Below are 16486 nucleotides of genomic sequence, written 5' to 3' on the forward strand. Positions count from 1 at the left end.
GTATCGTTCCAGCTGCCTTTGGTCAATCTCTGAAAACAGAGCAACCAGGGCAGGCAGACTCTACCTGAGTCTAAGGTGTCGGGCTCATCCGGTCTCTGGGCAATCTGCAGGTAGTAGAGCAGAGAGCCATACAAGTGCGTCCTCACGCGCTGGAAGCCGCCACCTAGGAAGGGAAAACAAGGCGGGACCTTCTGCATTAATGCTGAAGTCGCTACAGAAACAGCTACGTAGAGAGAACTGAGCGGAAAGAACCTGTCTTCAAAACGAAGTCTAGCAGCTTCTTCAATATGATGTGAAGGGACGAGTCTCCAATGGAAGCGAAGCCCAGCACAGGGCTCTCGCCCGAGGGGAACACCCCGTCAGCCAGGAGCTCAAAGGGGCCCTCTCTGGGCCCCAGGACCAGCGGCTGCTTCTGTTCTGTGCGCACGGCCTGGCTGAGGTGGGCCGTCAGGGTGAACACGGCACCGGCCACTATAGGCATCAGCTCCTGGGCGGCCTCGTCGTCCAGGATCTTAGGGGAGAAGGAGAAGCTAGGGTCAGGACTCTGCCCACAGGACCATCAGTCACAGGTGTGACTGCGCCCGCAGCTCTCCACGACTGGGAGGGGTTGCGGGAGGGACTGCACTGTCGGAGAAAAAAGGCTAGCGGACAAATGTGAAAGAGACCTTGAATTGCTCATCGGTAAGTCCAGTTAAACCTGAAATGAACACAAGCCAAAATACTAGCTTGAGTCTATTCTCCACTTCAAGAACATCTCAAGGACAAATGTGATGCATTAAACAGTAAGGACAGAAGACCTGGTGCGCACTGTGGGAGGACATCAAAACATCACACAGGAAGAAAGCAAAAGGTCATTAAAATGACAAGAAAGAAAAGATCAATGTAGAGGTCAGAAGAGACTCTGAAACTTGCTCTTAGAGTGCAGCGATAGTGAATTACTGGTACTTAATGTGGCCCTTCTAGCCACATGGCCTTTCCCTGCATGAGTCTAGTGAGAAAGTGGGGAGAGACACCGGTAAGATTCACCTGTGAGAAATTGCAAACAGGATCCCCGGGAATGGCATTGTGCTGTCCGCAGCAGAACCAGGAGGCAGAAAATGGAACAAAGGGATGGGCTTTGCAACCCAGGGAGCCAGCACAGTTGAGTGCTTCAGTGCAGGAAGCTCCTTGCAGAGCAGGTGCCTTTAAACGGGAAAGTGGGACTGAGTGCCTTCAGGCAGAGGCTTTCAGAAGTGGGTGCTTCTGGGCACTTACTTCAGGGAGCTGGATTTGCTGCTCCATAGAGCTTAAGCAGAATGGCTTCCAGTTGAAGCTTACAGCAATGCAGCAACCCCCTTGGGGAATTTATAAAGAGACTGGACAGAACGCTGTAACACGTCCTAATTAACAGCCTTGAGCATTTCTCACTGGTATGACAACTGGTTAGCTTCCTTAATAAACCTTTTAATCATGCACTTTGTCTCTAAGTTGTACACAGCTAGTGCAATGGATACTAGAAACTAGCCAAGTAGCACAGAGAACCTTAATTAAGACACAACACAGTTGTGACTGTGACATTTGCTCTTAATCGTAGAGCAGCTAAGGCATGTAGAAGATGATGAAGCCAAAAGGCTGAACAGAAAATTTCAAAGGGCAGCTTGAGATGGCAAAGTCAGATATTATAATGAAATGTGCAAAGAACTAGAGTTAGAAAACACAAAAGAACACGTTCAGCATATCTTACACTGAAAGAAAACAAGTTCAAACCTCAAGTTGCAATCTTGAAAGATTCTATGGCAAAATGTTGAATGATGCAGGAAGCATCAAAAGAAGATGGGAAGAATACAATCACTGTACCAAAAAGCACTAGTCGACAGTCCACCATTTCAGGAGGTAGCATATGATCAAGGACGAAGAGCACTGAAGGAAGAAGTCTCAGGTGCACTGCAAGCAGAGCCTAAAACAAGGCTCCAATAATTGATGGAATCCCAATGGAAAGGCTTCAGCAAGCTGGTGAAGCACTGGCAACACTCACTCTATGCCAAGAAATTTAGAAGCAGCTACTTGGTCAACTACCTGTAACTATACTGCACCCGTTCCAAAGGTGATGCAACAGATAACAGCACATGCAAGTAAAATTCTGCTGGCGATCAACCAGCAATGGCTGCAACGGTACATTAACAGGAAGCTGCCAGAGGCTCCGGCTGGATTCAGAAGAGGACGTGGAACAAAGGATATAACTGCTGATGTCAGCGAGATCTTGGCTGAAATCAAAGAATACCAGAAAGAGTTTACATGTTTCATTGCCTATGCAAAAGCTTTCGACTGTGTGGATCATAACAACCTATAGCTAACCTTGAGAAGAAGGGGATTTCCAAACCACTTCATTGTGCTCATGAGGAACCTCTATAAGGATCAAGAGGCAGTCATACGAGGAGGGGAGGAATACTGAATGGTTTAAGATCAGGAAAGGTGTGTTCTAGGGTTGTATTCTTTCACCCCTCACCCTACTCATTCAATTTGTATGCTGAACAATTAATCAGAGAAGCTGGACTATGCAAAGAAGAGCATGACATCAGGATCAGAAGTCTTATTAACAACCTGCCATATGCATGACCCAACTTTGCTCGCTGAACGTGAGGAAGAATTGAGGCATCTGCTGATGAAGAGATTAACTATCGCAGCCTTCAGTGTGGATTACACTAACAACAATGTAAAGAAAGCCAACGTGCACACAACTGGACCAAGAGGTAACATCATGACAGATGATGAAAAGGTAGAAGTTGTCAAGGATTTCATCGTGTGTGGATCCACAATCAATGCTCACGGAAGCAGCAGTCAAGAGATAAAATGATGTATTATATTAAGTAACTCTGCTATACAAGACTTCTTTAAAGTGTTGAAAAGCAAGGATGTTACTTTGAGGACTGAGGTACTCCTGACCCAAGCCTTCTAATTGCTTCATATGCCTGTGAGGGTTGGACACTGAATACAGAAGACCAAAGAAGAATGGATGCATTTAAATGACAGGTGCTGGTGACAAATATTAAAGCGCCAAGGATTGCCATAAGGTCTAAGAGATCTGTCTACATACAGCCAGAGTGTGCCTTAGAGGTAAGAACAGCCAGGCGACTTCTCACATGCTTTGGGCATGATGCCAGGAGAGACCAGTCCCTGGACCACATCATGCTTGCTAAGTGGAGGGTCAAAGAAAAAGAGGGAGGCCCGGATGAGCTGGATTGGCACAGTGGCTACAACAATGAGCTCAAGTATAAGAACTGAGGATGGCACGGGTCCGGGCAGGGTTTCACTGTACTGCACATAGATAGGGTCACTAGGTGTCGGGCCTGACTCGATGTCATCTAACAAGGTGATAGTCTCAAGGAGGTGTGGCCTGTTTTCGGAACTGGGGGTCCTGTGCCCTATTTCTCTCCCATTCTACTAGAGACCGTCTCGGTGGCCACGATGATAAAGGTCAGGATGTTAGGCAAACATCATCTAGTTCGGTTTCTCAAAGACCATCTTAACATCTGCTCGACTCTTAAATCAAAATCAGCAAATCTCCATCCAGGCAGGTGGTAAGGCCTGTTGGTTTGGGTGCTATGTGAGTGTCAGCTGGCATGTGACAGAGCATGGGAAGCAGGTCACCTTATCATGTAAGTCTTGCAGGAGGTCTCGGATGATCAGCTGCCGGTCCTCGGCCTGAATGAGGTCCTGGGGACAGGCTGTCAGAATGACTTCCACCAGCTGCCTCCATGACTCCAGTGCATGGCGCTTGGCATGCAGACACTGCAGCAGCTTGTTGCGGCTCACCACATACTGGAGAATGGTGCTGATCTCCTGGGGTCAGAAACGGAAACAGCAAGTTACAAAGAGACAAACAGGGTCTTGCTGATGTCAACAGCTTCCCTGGCTCTACACTCAGAAAATACCCACGGGCCCTCTGGAAGCACACTTCGGACACAGCAGACAACATTTCCTATATGCTCTTCATCGGCCAACCTGCCGTCCTTAAGTTGATCCCAACTCTTAACAACCCTACAAGAACTGCCCCTCAGGGTTTCCAAGGCGATCATCTTTGTAAGAACTGACTGCCACATCTTAATCCTGTGGAGGGGCTGGTGGGTTAGAACTGCTGCCTTTTTGGTTAACAACCAAATATTTAACCAGTGTGCTCCTCCCCCCAAGTTCCATTCCCCTCCCCAAAAAATCCACTGCCATGGAGTCAATTCTGACTCAGAAACACTCTACACAGGGCTTCAAAAACTATGTCTCTTTTTGAGAGCAGGTACCCTTATCTTTCTCCTGCAGGGAGGCTTATGGGTTTAACTGCTTACCTTGGGACTAATTAGCAGCCCAAAGTCTCACCCACAGCACCACCAGGGCTCCTTCCAGCAATGGCCGAGGTTATGAAAAGTTATACAGAAGAATGCTCATACTTGTATGTACGTGTGTGCTGCAGGCAGGAGGCGTAGGTAGTGTGAGTGGAGATAAGTTTTGTTTTATAAAAAACACAAATTCACTGCTACTGAAGCAATTCCAACTCACAGCCACCCTATAGAACAGAGCAGAACTGCCCCCTGTGAGATTCCAAGGCCGTCAGTCTGTTCTGGGAGCACCCAAAGTCAGACATACATCCTTCAGTCCAACCAAACAACGCACTGCCATCGAGTCGATGCCGACTCAGAGGGACCCTATAGGAAAAGGCAGACCTGGGAGACTAAATCTTTACAGGAGGGAAAGTCTCGTCTTTCTCCCACAGAGCAGCTGGTAGGTTGGAACTGCTGACCTTGCAGTTAGCAGCCTAAAGCACAACCCACTACACCACCAGGGGCTCCCTCATCTTTAACTAGCCTGAAAGAAAAGGTGGGACAGACTCATTTGGTACCCCAGGTATGAACTTCAGTTGCACTTATCAAAACAATAAAGTCAAAAAGTCAAGAGTGTCCATTCCACTTTCAATTTCAACCAGCTCACTAATAAAGGAACGGCAAGTCGGTGTGCTGGTGCGTCCTTGGCCGGAGACAGCGCACGCTCAGCGGAGCTTACCTCCATCAGGAGAGGCCTCTGTCCTATGGCGGCCATGCCCTGAAGGGCATTGACTTCAGCGATCAGAACCTTGTGAAGCAGCTAGAGGAAAGAGAGAGGTAGAACCACTTCAGATATGGGCAGTGTAGCACAAGGCTGGAGAAGGCTTGACAGGGAACTTCACAAGGGCACTGCCCGATGTCAACACCAGGAAAGTGAGTGCAAGGACTCCAGGCAGCTTCTTCCTACTGGGGGGAGGGAGGGTGGCACAACCACTGATCAGGGACAGTGAAAATGCCCACAGGGCTAGCTGGGCAGGAGGACCATAAAGAGGAGGGGTGCAAACTTTCAACAAAGTCAGGCTCGCCCAGCCTGTTTGCCAAAGTCTGACAAGTGAGCAACCAGAACCTCCCGACAGCAGATGACTGACTGACTGGCGAGGCTTTCTTCTTTTTATTCTTTCTAGTGACTCAAAGTCTGCACCCCAGGCCACCAGATACTCGAAAGCTCCCTCACCTTCACATTGCAGACTGTCTGTCCCCGTAAGTTCTTGTGCTCACAGTTAGCAATGACCTGCTCGATCTGGGCCCGATCAAAGAAGTCCAGCTGCAAAGGCTCGGGGATCTCCTGGCTGAAGTCAATGGAATCGAGGATGCTGAGAATTTTTCGTCGGACTAGAAGACAAAGGGGAGGAATTCCCTTTCACTTCAGGGAGTTGAGGAGGCGGAGACCATACTGACAATGGCAGTGGAGTTCAGCTCTCACACACCTGGGTGCCAGAATGCCCTCCATCCAGCATCCGTGTGGCTAAAACAATCACATGATGAGAATGGGCTCGGGTGGAATGACAATGCTGTACAGTCTATTCATCCGGCTCGGACGCTGTGGGCCCAGGAATCGCCACTGCCCTGGTGTTTTACAGGTGAGTTCACATGTAACTTCGCAAACACAGATTACAAATCCAGGGGGCAGTACCTTTTGTCGTCGTGTCAAAGTGCAGGAACCCCGAGATGGACCTGTTTTCATCTTCCATGCCGCCTTCCGCATCTGGGGAACACCAGAAAAAAGGGATCAGGAAGAGAAGTGATTCATACAGCTACACAGATCAGAAAATAACAACCCAAGACATGTCCTTTCTAGGCTGATGCTTCTGGGTCAAGGAGCCCTTTCCAAATGGCTAACTACAATGCCAAAGCTCATGTGGGTTGTCTCCCTACATTCCCTGAATTGACTTCTCTATAAAACCCACATCATAACTGTAGAGAGGCTAATCAGAACTCTAAAGCAGAGGCAAGGCCTAATCACGCCAATGAGATGATTTACAAAGCCTGTGCCTAATTTGCATGCATGAGTCATATTGGACTCATATAGCCTTGGGGAGGCTGGCTAGTGTGACCAACACCACTGGACATTTTGTGTGCATGACTATCACATAATATGGATGTCTGAAAGAATCGTTAAATGACTATCAGATGACATTCAAGTATTGTACTTTAAGGGAAAAGATTCTAAAGGCAAACAGAACCGTTTGGGGCCAGGCATGTACTCGGACCCAAGCGTCGTCATGTGGGCCTGGCGCTGCACAGGAAAGCAGAAACCAACAGTCAGTCCCTGGGGGTTCAGGCCCGTCGTGTCAGGGACACCAAGACCAACTGACATAACACAGTCAGTCCGCAAGGCATTTTCCGACATCCCCCTATGGTTCACAGGGACTGCGGTCATAAACGCTTGCAAGCAGCCATGGACAGTGCTCCTGGTCCTGAGCAGAGAAGGGCACATGGACACATGGAAACAATTAGTTATCATTGGACACATGGAAACAATTAATTATCATTACTGGGCCAGGTGAGCCACCACCTCATGAGCCTGAGCCCAGAAGGACAAGACGGCGTCCAACTAGCACTGCTGACCCTGCTCCCAGAGGACTCACAATAGAAGGTCCTGGATAGAGTGAAAGAAAAACATGGAACAAAACTCAAAATTGTTCAAAAAGAACGGCCTCCCTGGCCTAACCGACGGTGGAAACCCCGGAGACTCAGGCTCTCAGTGGTCACCCGTGCGTCTGACGAGGAGAGACGGGCCTGAAGGGGAGCGACAGCAGCAGGATGTAGGCACACGCTGCTGAGAACCACCAGCTCGGGACAAGGCTCAGGAGCAGGACAGAGCAGGAAAGAAGGGTGGAGGTAGCTTAACGGTAAACACGTGAGGGATGGGTGGAGAGCCAGCTTGCTCCGTGACCCAGGGCGCCCGCTTACCCGAGTATGGTTTCACTGGCATGTCGTCCAGCAGCAGGTGCAGGAGCCTCTGGGTATGGGACCGCTGACGATTCAGGGACGTAACCCTTAGCTCAATGGACGCGGTCTTCATCAGCCAGGACATTTGGTTCAGCATGGAGATCTCATGGTCTGGAAGGTAAGGGCATCAGTCAGGGCTACAGGGTAGCCACACCTTAGCAGAACAGACCTCGCCCTCCTGAGCTCATCCTCCGAGCGTCACCCAGTGCACCTAGTCAATGAGGACACCTGGCAGCACAGGGATCTGTCGCTCTACACACATCCCACACAGGAAAAACAAAGGCTTACACAAGATGAGCTAGAGCAAATGAAGGAAACAGATAAGTCAAGTTTTCACTCCCGAGATAACTTCACCCAGATGCACACATCTGTGAGTCTGTGGATTTTAACTAACATGAATACAGAGCCTGAGACTTTTCCAAAGATGCATAATTCCCAAATACATCAACTTGTGTGAAGAGTCTCCTCCCTTGATTTGATTTTCACAAAATAAATGCATTAAACTAAATTGGATAAACTGGTATTATCTTCAGGTAAAGGCATCTAGTTAAGGGTAGGAGTCACTGGTGTATAAGGAGACTTTCAATCCATTGCCACAATAATATCCCTAGTCCAAGTTCTAAACTGTGATAGCAAACAATAAAACCCATCAAATAACACTAATACCAATACAACCCCTACTGCCAACAGGCAAAGCAAGAATGTTTTTGGAAAAGATAACATAATTGGAAAGGTATTAGTTTTTCTTTTTAATGAGTTGGACATAAAGCACCTCATATGTAGACAAACTAAAACACACGGTGTGAAATGAAGCGAAAATTTTCATGCCCTCTCATGCATCGACCACACAGCAACCTGGAAGCTGACAGCTACTGGCTCTGAGAATTTCCTATGAGATCGGGGTGCCTAGGTTTCCAAAACATAGAGATGCGACAAAGTGAAGGTTTCAAAAACAGAGCAGACCACCACTAGCTGGCTATAATCCAAACTTAAAAGCCGTTAAAAAGCAATCCAGAGAGACAAGTACAAGGAGAGCAGATACTGGGCCAACAGAGTGCCTGGGATGACAGTGCTAGTCTGTCAACAAACGACAGAATCAACGATCCCACCACTGGGTCAAGCCTTCTACTATTTATTAGAAAACCTAGACTGTCTTTGGCATGTACACAGACATAGGTTTGCAGAACCATTTTCATTCGTGATTCTACATTTCCAGAACTTTCTTGTCCTTGTCACGTAACCTTCAATTTTCATCTGTCAGTGAGAGATCAAACTCCACCCTTGGCAGACTGTGTTTCACTAAGTGGAAACTGACAGCTAAGACATCAAGTATCTCAAAAACATACAACAAAGGTCACCCTGGGTGATAGAGCAGCAAAGCGGGGCTCAAGGGAAGCCAACGATCCCCTAATCCCCCAAAGGGTGTATAAATAAATAACATCACTCAACATGGGCTAGGAAATGTGTTATAATCATAAGGGGAGCCAATGAGCCTACCTCTGCAGGAAAAAGGTAGATGTTGCAGTTGTGAGAATAAGAAATCCTGGCTGGTTCTCAGGTACCTCATGGTGGGGCCCGACGTCTCAGAGCAGGCGCACAGCTGATAGATGACCTAGGAAAACAGTCACCCTCGCAAGTCAGTCCACTCAGTTTGGACTTAGATGGGCTAACTGGATCTACTAAGACCCAGCAACAGCTTAGATGAATACATGGTAAAATGTAAGCTCGGAATTGTATGCAGTCCCTGCAACCCCTAACTCAAGGAAATGTTCTGGAATACAAATGAGATCGCTGATAACATTATAAGACTAACCTCCAAACTGTTCTGAAAACATTCTCTTTCAGATGCACATATACATATATGAGGGGGGTACCCCTCAAAAAAAAAAAAAGGAACAGAAAAGAGCTTTCACGGTGTCCATTTTTCCAGCTAGGCGAGCAGCACCAAGCAACTCACTCTGAGTTAGTGCACCCACTGGTGTCACCTGGGAAGGTTCTCTCTGGTCACAGTGAATTTTTTAGTGAAAGTAGTTTTGCTCACACCTCATTTTTCACGATGGCAGATTTAAGAGAACAGTGTGGGGCTGTGAAATTCTTTTTCCTGCTCGGGAAAAATGCTGCAGAAACTGTTGTGAGGTTGAAGACAGCTTACAAGGACAGCATTATGGGAAAAACTCAAGTGTAGGAGTGGTTTCCTCATTTCATAAGAGGTGAGATGTTGATTGATGACAAATGTCATTCGGACATCCATCAACTTCCTGAACGGACAAAAATGTCAACAAAATTAGTGCACTTGTGCTTGAAGACCAACTATGACAACGATGGAGCACTGAAGAGATGGGGGAGTAATCTGGACTATCCTGGAACTCAGTTCAGCGAATTTTAACAGAAGATTTGGGATTGAGAAGGGCCACTGAGAAATTCGTGTCTCGGATTTTCACTGATCAGCAAAAAGAACGATGAGTGGAAACATGCCGTGCTTTGAAAGAACAGCTCCGAAGTGACCCAGACTTTTCTTCCAAGGTCCTTACTGGAGACGAGTCATGGTGCTATTCTTACGACCCTGAAAGCAAACATCAATCAAGCCAGTGGAAGACTCCATCGTTGTCCAAGTGAAATCAAAGATCAAGACGTTGCTCATTTGTTTTTTTGATGTGAGGGGGATAGTGCATTTGGAGTTCGTTCCACCAGGTCAGACTGTTAATCAAACTTACTATTTAAGGGTTCTGAAAAGATTGGGTAATAGTGTGCAACAAAAAAGACCTGATTTGTGATAAGGCACCTGCTCACACAGCCATCTCGGTGGCCGTTTTTGGCAAAAACAAACAAACAGCATGCCTCTGTTGTCCTATGCATCTTACTCACCTGACCTTGCACCCTGTAACTTCTTTTTGTTTCTACAAATGCAGAGGGACTTGAAAGGACAATGATTTAACAACACAGAAGAGGTGAAGAAAAAAATGAGGGAGGTACTGTTCAGCCATCCAAACACGATTGAAAATGTTTCCACCAAAAAAAGAAAAATGTTTCCACCAATGGCATCACAGATTTGACAAATGCATTACATGTAATGGAGAGTGATTTGAAGGTGATACGGTTGTCTTGTAAAACAATTTAAATACATAGCTTTGGAGTGGAGGGGGAATTCCAGTTATTTTGGGGTACCCTCTTGTAATTAAAATGTTTTAGCATCTTTAACCACTACGGGGTAACCTGGAATTAACTTCTGAGGATCTGAGGTAACCTGGTATCAGGAGAATGATAAATTCAGCGGTTGAAGCCATCATTGAAATAAAAAGGATGGAGGAATAGTGGTTGCACATTGGGCTACAACCCACAAGATCAGCAGTTCAACACCATCAGCTGCGCTGAGGAATGACTTCATCCACCAAGACTGACAGTCTGGGAATCCCACAAGGAGCAGTTCTACCCTGCCCTCCAGGGTCGCTGAGTCAGCATCAACGCGATGGCAGTGAGTTTGAGCATCTGGCAAAGTGAAGCTGAAAGTTCCGTCCACCAGTGACTCAGGAACTAAGCATGCTCAAAGTCACCTAGGGGGCACTGTTGGGTAAGCACAGGGCTGGGGGGTTCAGATCGGTGGCAGAAAGATAAGGCCAACTGCTCCCCTCAAAAATCCAGATCCTCCTACCTACCCCCCACCCCCGGCCTTCCAGGGGACAAACAATAGAAACAGTGGAGAAAGGGAGACAGTAGTCAGTGAAAGATTATGAAAATAATAACCATTTATAATTTATCAAGGGTGGAGGGGACTGATACCAAGGGCGCAATATTTAACGTAATGTCTAGAAAATGACGATGGCAACATATGTACAAATATGTTTGGTATGATTGATGTATAGATTGTTATAAGAGCTGTAAGAGTCCCAATAAAATGATCTTTAATTAAAAAAATGAATCCAGATTCCCAACTCACCCTTAAAAACCCGAAAAACCCAGAGGACCTGGCGAAGCTCAAAGCTGAACCTGAAGGCTGAAAGGGTTCCCTTTCCCCAGCTGGCCAGCTTCTCCTCCCGGCCCCCGCTCCCTTGGGACCCCAGCTTGGCTTTGCTCCCTCACTGCCCCTGCCTAGCTAACATGATTGAGCCTCCCAATCACAGCAAGCTCGATGGATCCAGTCTATAGCTCAGCACTACACTGCACTTCAGGGCTGACCTGCACTGAGGAGGAGCTGACACGGGGCACCACAAACCGTCAGGGGCTATGTGGACAGCTGGGGACAGAGTGACAGAGAAAACAGAAAGCCAGGGGAGGTGACCCAACCACAAGCAGTGACAGCCGAGTTTCTGACACAGAAACGGGAATTGGACACCACTTTCTAAAAGGAGACCTTTGTCATAGCTCATAAAGCATCAAACCCAAACCCATGGCCATCGAGTCCACTGCGACGCACAGAGGGCCTGCAGGGCAGAGTAGAGCTAACCACCCCACAGGGTTTCTGAGGCTCTAAGTCTTCACAGAGTAGAAAGCCTCATCTTTCTCCAGCAGAACAGCAGGTGGGCTCAAACAGCCAGCCTATGGGTGTGGCCCAGAAATGCTTAACCCATGGTGCTACCACTGCTTCTGTTATAAAGTACTTATAAAGTTAGTAACAATGAATTCTCATCTCTGAGTAATACAACTGTCCTCATTCAGGATTACACTTTACAGTAGTTTGACTTTCTACCTCCTTAGAGAGTGCTGAGTGTGCGAGTTCTTACAGGTGTGTTCACTTGGCTAAGCCTTTAAGCCCATGACAGCCTCCCTCACAGCCCACACAGTGGGGACTCAGAATTTCAGAGTGAGCCTGCGAGGGACTGGGGGCCCGGACCTGGCTACTTAAGGGGCAGAGGCAAAACCCAGAGGTCTCTGACCCAAACCCACTGCTTTCTCCACCAAAATGCCACCCGACCTGTCAAAACCCCACTGTTCTCAGTTTCCAAGTGAAGAACTAAGAAGTTAAGAAAGCCTTTGACTCTGGGTTCTTGGGGTTTTTGCCTTGTGGATTTTATCTATAAACAGAACACTGCTCAAACAACTCCGTGAGCTCCCTTCTGCTCCTGATCCCAAGCAGACCAGCCGCCCACCCGTTACCTGGTAACACAGCTCAGCGAGGTGAGGGGACTCCCTCACAGCCACAGGACCGCTTCTCCCCTCGGTGCCCTTCTCCAGGATGTTCAAGATGGCGTGGAGGCACGTCCGTGGGCAGCCTAGCACCCCTGCACACCAGAAATAATGACATTCAACTTTGGGTCAGAGTGTGTCTACAGGAACAACCATTCAGAACGGCCTTTCACAAACAGTACCTTCTGCAAACCCATAAAGCCCCTTTCGATTGCTGATCCTGTCCTTAAGGTGGGTCAGCAGTTCTCAACCTGTGGGTCCAGACCCCTTTGGGGGTCGAAGGATCCTTTCACAGAGGTCATCCGATTCATAACAGTATCAAAATTACGTGATGAAGTAGCAACGAAAATTATTGTTATGGTTTGGGGGGTCACCACCACACGAGGAACTGTATTAAAGGGTCGCAGCATTAAGAAGGTTGAACACCGCTGCTCTACCTCCTCAACGTGGACCACCAGATCTCCTTTCAGACAGCTTTCCTGCTTTTAGTCAGCTATCCTGTGAGCCACAGGTCATTGCCCCACCATTCAAATCCCCGTGCAGAGATGGCTGTTTCTCAATAGCCACACCTGGGTCTTGCAGGTTTGTGGTGGCGACGGGTTTCTTTAACTCAAAGCCCAGCAGGTAGAGGGCAAGGTTGGGTGGGTTACGCTCCAGAGAGGTGATGAGGAGATTCAGGATGTGGATTCTTGTTTCGTGACGGATGATGGCGACTTTCTTTTCTGATTCTGACCCTGAATTTGGAAACCATACATCAAAATGATAAAACAAGATAATGCCAGTAGAAGCCAACATTTAAAGTATGAAAACTTTCATTCCAAATTCCACATGTGGTTTTTTTCTTTTTCATTTTAGTTTACATCATTAGTCTTTACACTGATTTCAGATTTGTTCCAAAGACGTTTCCCCAAAGCATTACACATTTACTCTAGCACAGGAGAGCTCAGGGAGGGTTTCCCTCACAGTTAAGTTTCGTGCAGCGTGAAAGCATCGGCACGGGAATACTGTAAGGCCTACCCTCTTCTGGCCGTACAAGATCTTCTGTGTCTTCACTATCCAAACACTCCACAAATCCAGCCATCAGCTTCTGACTTACACTCTGAAGTCACAAACAGAGAATGACAAATTATGACGTTTGTAAGCCGTAGCAAGAAAATGAACAGAATGATACACAGCGATAAACTCAGACCTCTAAAAAGGCACATCTGCTCCCAGTAACGTACGTAATAGGGTTTGGGTATTATTTTAAAAGGACTGGGGAAAGCAGTTCCTTACATTCCCATCCATTAGTGCTATATAGAAAAGGTAAAAATTTTTTTTAAATCCCATTTTTGGTTTAAAATCGTGTGCCCCTTAAATCTCCTCCCTGAAAGTTCAACTATTTTCAACTCAGCCTGAAACTGCTGCTCCACAGCCTCTCTGTCAGCTGCTCACGTCCTGGGGCTCAACTGAGCGTCACACAAAATCCTCATCCTTCTTCCTCTGAAATGTGCCACTTATCACCAGTGGGCGATTTCTGGACAGAGATTGGAGATGCCTCGTATTCTTTCAGAAGTCTAGCTGGATGTTAAAATTGGTACTTATAACACATGAAGGTGAATGGAGGTGAAGTGGAAACCTTCCACTGCACTCAGCACTTGACTATGGCGTGGGCAAAAAAACAGCCACAAGTGAGCCAGATCCAGACACAGTGATCAACAAGTGGTTCTCAACCAGCACCCCAGAGGGGGCCTGGAAAACCTGGGGTCAGGGTGCTCCTGACAGGAGGGGGCCACTGTGAAGTTTCAAGACAGGAAGCAGGGGACCAAGGCTGTTGAGAGTCCGAAAGTGAGAGACAGCTATATACAAACTGAAGATCTATCCTGTTCAGCGGGCCCCAACAGTCCCCATTTACAAACGCTAGCAGCGTGAACAAGGAAGACCTTCCAATGGCCTGGGCAGTGCTTCCCAGCCCAGAGGGACCGAGGACGCTAACTCATAACAGCCCCGCCCTCCTGAGCTGTGTTTCCTCGGCATGGACCCTGGTGCAGGACCTGCCCTTACTCTCCGCTTGTTTTGACACAAAACAAGAACTTGGTTCCTCCGTAAGCACTGGGGCTTGTATCCGCTCAGAATGCACCAAACCACTAGCTCACCCACCTGGTCGTGTGTGAAGTCGCCAACCAACTTTATCTGAATGTTGGAGTTGCAAGAGATGCAGCAGAGGATCTTGGCGCTCTCAAACGCCAGCTCGGGGCTAGTGTTGCCGTGATAGAGGCACCTGGAAAACGCCCAAGAACTGGGTGAGCAAGCGCGCAGGCCAGCCACTGCCTAAGTCAAGTTTTGCGATGAATCAGAAAACAGCACCCCTTGTGGCAACGTGGCCAGAGCACAGCTGCTCGGCTGCATTGCAGCCCCACTCTGACCACCCCCAGACCCCAAACCAGACCCCATATCAGGCACTGGACATGAAAGTCGCAGGCCCCACCCACCCACCGTGAGCATTCCTGCCTCTGCTGGCGCAGCTCACCTGGCGATGTTCACCACATTGTCCGTCTTCTTCGTCCTGGGGTTGATGCCCTGTAAAAGCTGCTCCAGCGGGGAGACAATCAGGGCCAGCTGGCTCTCTCGGAGCAAGTCCATGAAGAGGTTCTCCTTCTGCAGAGTAAGATCCAGCAGAGCCAGGCAGTACTGCACGGCTTTCTCCAGGTGCTTCCTCCCTGGACGACAAGAACAGAGGAAGGTGGCCCAATGTCAGCTAAGACACATACAGGCAACTCTTGGGGCAGCAAGACCAGGGCACAAGTCCTAGTTCCAAAGGGTGGTCAGCTTGTCAAACTTTGGGGAAGAACTTCACAAAAGAGGCCTTTTGTGGACCACATGACGGTTTCTCCAGTCCTTTCTCCTTAGCTCTTCCCTGGTCATTTAAAGCCGTGGTTCTCAACTAGGGGGAGATTTTGGAGGTAGGGAGCTATCACACATGGGAAGTGTGCCTGGCATCTCGGAGCAGATTGACAATGCCCAGGAGGGCACCCCCAATGTGGGGTCCTGCAGCCCCCAGCACCAGGAGCCCTGACTGTGGGCAGGTACAGAAACTACAAACAAGAGTTGCTGACAATCTTCCATCCACGTTTCACACACTAGCCCGTTTCTTCCCAGCTCCCAATGAGGACATTCAGGTCACAGAGCTGCCCTTTGCATTTACTGTGCAGTCACTGTGAGAGGAGGAAAGAAGCCTGAGGACTCGGGGTCAAGCTGTCAGTTCAAGTCACAGCCCGGCATCTTACTGGTCAACGGTGTGTATGTGTGTCGCCTCCGAAGGAGGCCGTCAAGCCCACCAAATGGCGCTTCTTTGCAGACCCAGTCCAGAGGCCAGGTGCCTAGTGAACACTCAAGTCAACAGAGGGCCTACACTTGGGAACAATAATACTTAAAAAAAAAAAAGAAAAACCTCACTGGCCACTTACTATGGTAAAACGGAGAGAGCATTTACTAATAAAGCTGGGCCTGAGGAAGTAAGAGAATGAGAATTGCCACAGGAGAGCCTGGTTAAGAGAGGGCCCCATGGGGCCTGCGCCACTGCCGTTAGCCTGCCCTCACTCACAGGCCAGAAGCCACGTGTGACTCAGTGTGTGGCTCCCTGAACGCATGGTTGCAGGTGCAGGGCCTCACCAGGGACAAGAACTTCCCGCAGCACCTACCGTAATCCTTCCTCCAGTCTCAGAAGACCAAGCTCTCGAGGGCTCGCCCAACACGAAGGGAGCATGGCACCTACCGGGGAACGGGGCATAGGTGTCCAGCTGCTTCACGCCTTCCTCCAGCAGACTCAGGGCCAGCTCCAACATCGGCGACTCGTTCAGGAGGTGGTACATCAGACTGAAGCCGGGGGGCTTGTAGGCTATGATTTCTTCTCCTACGCAGAGCAGAGCAGAACACAGCGCGGGGAGGGTGGAGTGCACTTCTATCACACCCTCGGTGTGCATAAAGCATGTGAGATTTCTATACGGCATGTACACACAGGGGAGCAGGCTTCAATTTAGACACAAGGACACCAACCCACAGAGTGGCTGGCCCCACGATGCTAG

The 16486-nt window shown here is 48.4% G+C and overlaps 1 protein-coding gene across 1 annotated transcript in view; it reads right to left on the reverse strand.

Moving 5' to 3' along the window:
* NUP205 (nucleoporin 205) overlaps positions 1-16486 on the reverse strand; it is a 62567-nt gene that overhangs the window by 19042 nt on the left and 27039 nt on the right. Inside the window, exons 17-30 of the mRNA XM_004707830.2 lie at positions 16177-16314; positions 14932-15121; positions 14562-14682; positions 13440-13521; positions 12992-13156; positions 12393-12517; positions 8799-8913; positions 7263-7412; positions 5983-6054; positions 5524-5681; positions 5029-5109; positions 3628-3819; positions 253-511; positions 65-163 (exon numbers count right to left, since the gene is read on the reverse strand). Of these exons, the coding sequence (XP_004707887.1) occupies positions 65-163; positions 253-511; positions 3628-3819; positions 5029-5109; positions 5524-5681; positions 5983-6054; positions 7263-7412; positions 8799-8913; positions 12393-12517; positions 12992-13156; positions 13440-13521; positions 14562-14682; positions 14932-15121; positions 16177-16314 (1947 nt within the window). The remainder of the gene's footprint in view (positions 1-64; positions 164-252; positions 512-3627; positions 3820-5028; positions 5110-5523; positions 5682-5982; positions 6055-7262; positions 7413-8798; positions 8914-12392; positions 12518-12991; positions 13157-13439; positions 13522-14561; positions 14683-14931; positions 15122-16176; positions 16315-16486) is intronic.

Source organism: Echinops telfairi, unplaced genomic scaffold (genome assembly GCF_000313985.2).
Source record: "Echinops telfairi isolate 266 unplaced genomic scaffold, ASM31398v2 ScPeMD7_23;HRSCAF=83, whole genome shotgun sequence".
In the NCBI taxonomy this organism is placed as follows: Eukaryota; Metazoa; Chordata; class Mammalia; order Afrosoricida; family Tenrecidae; genus Echinops; species Echinops telfairi.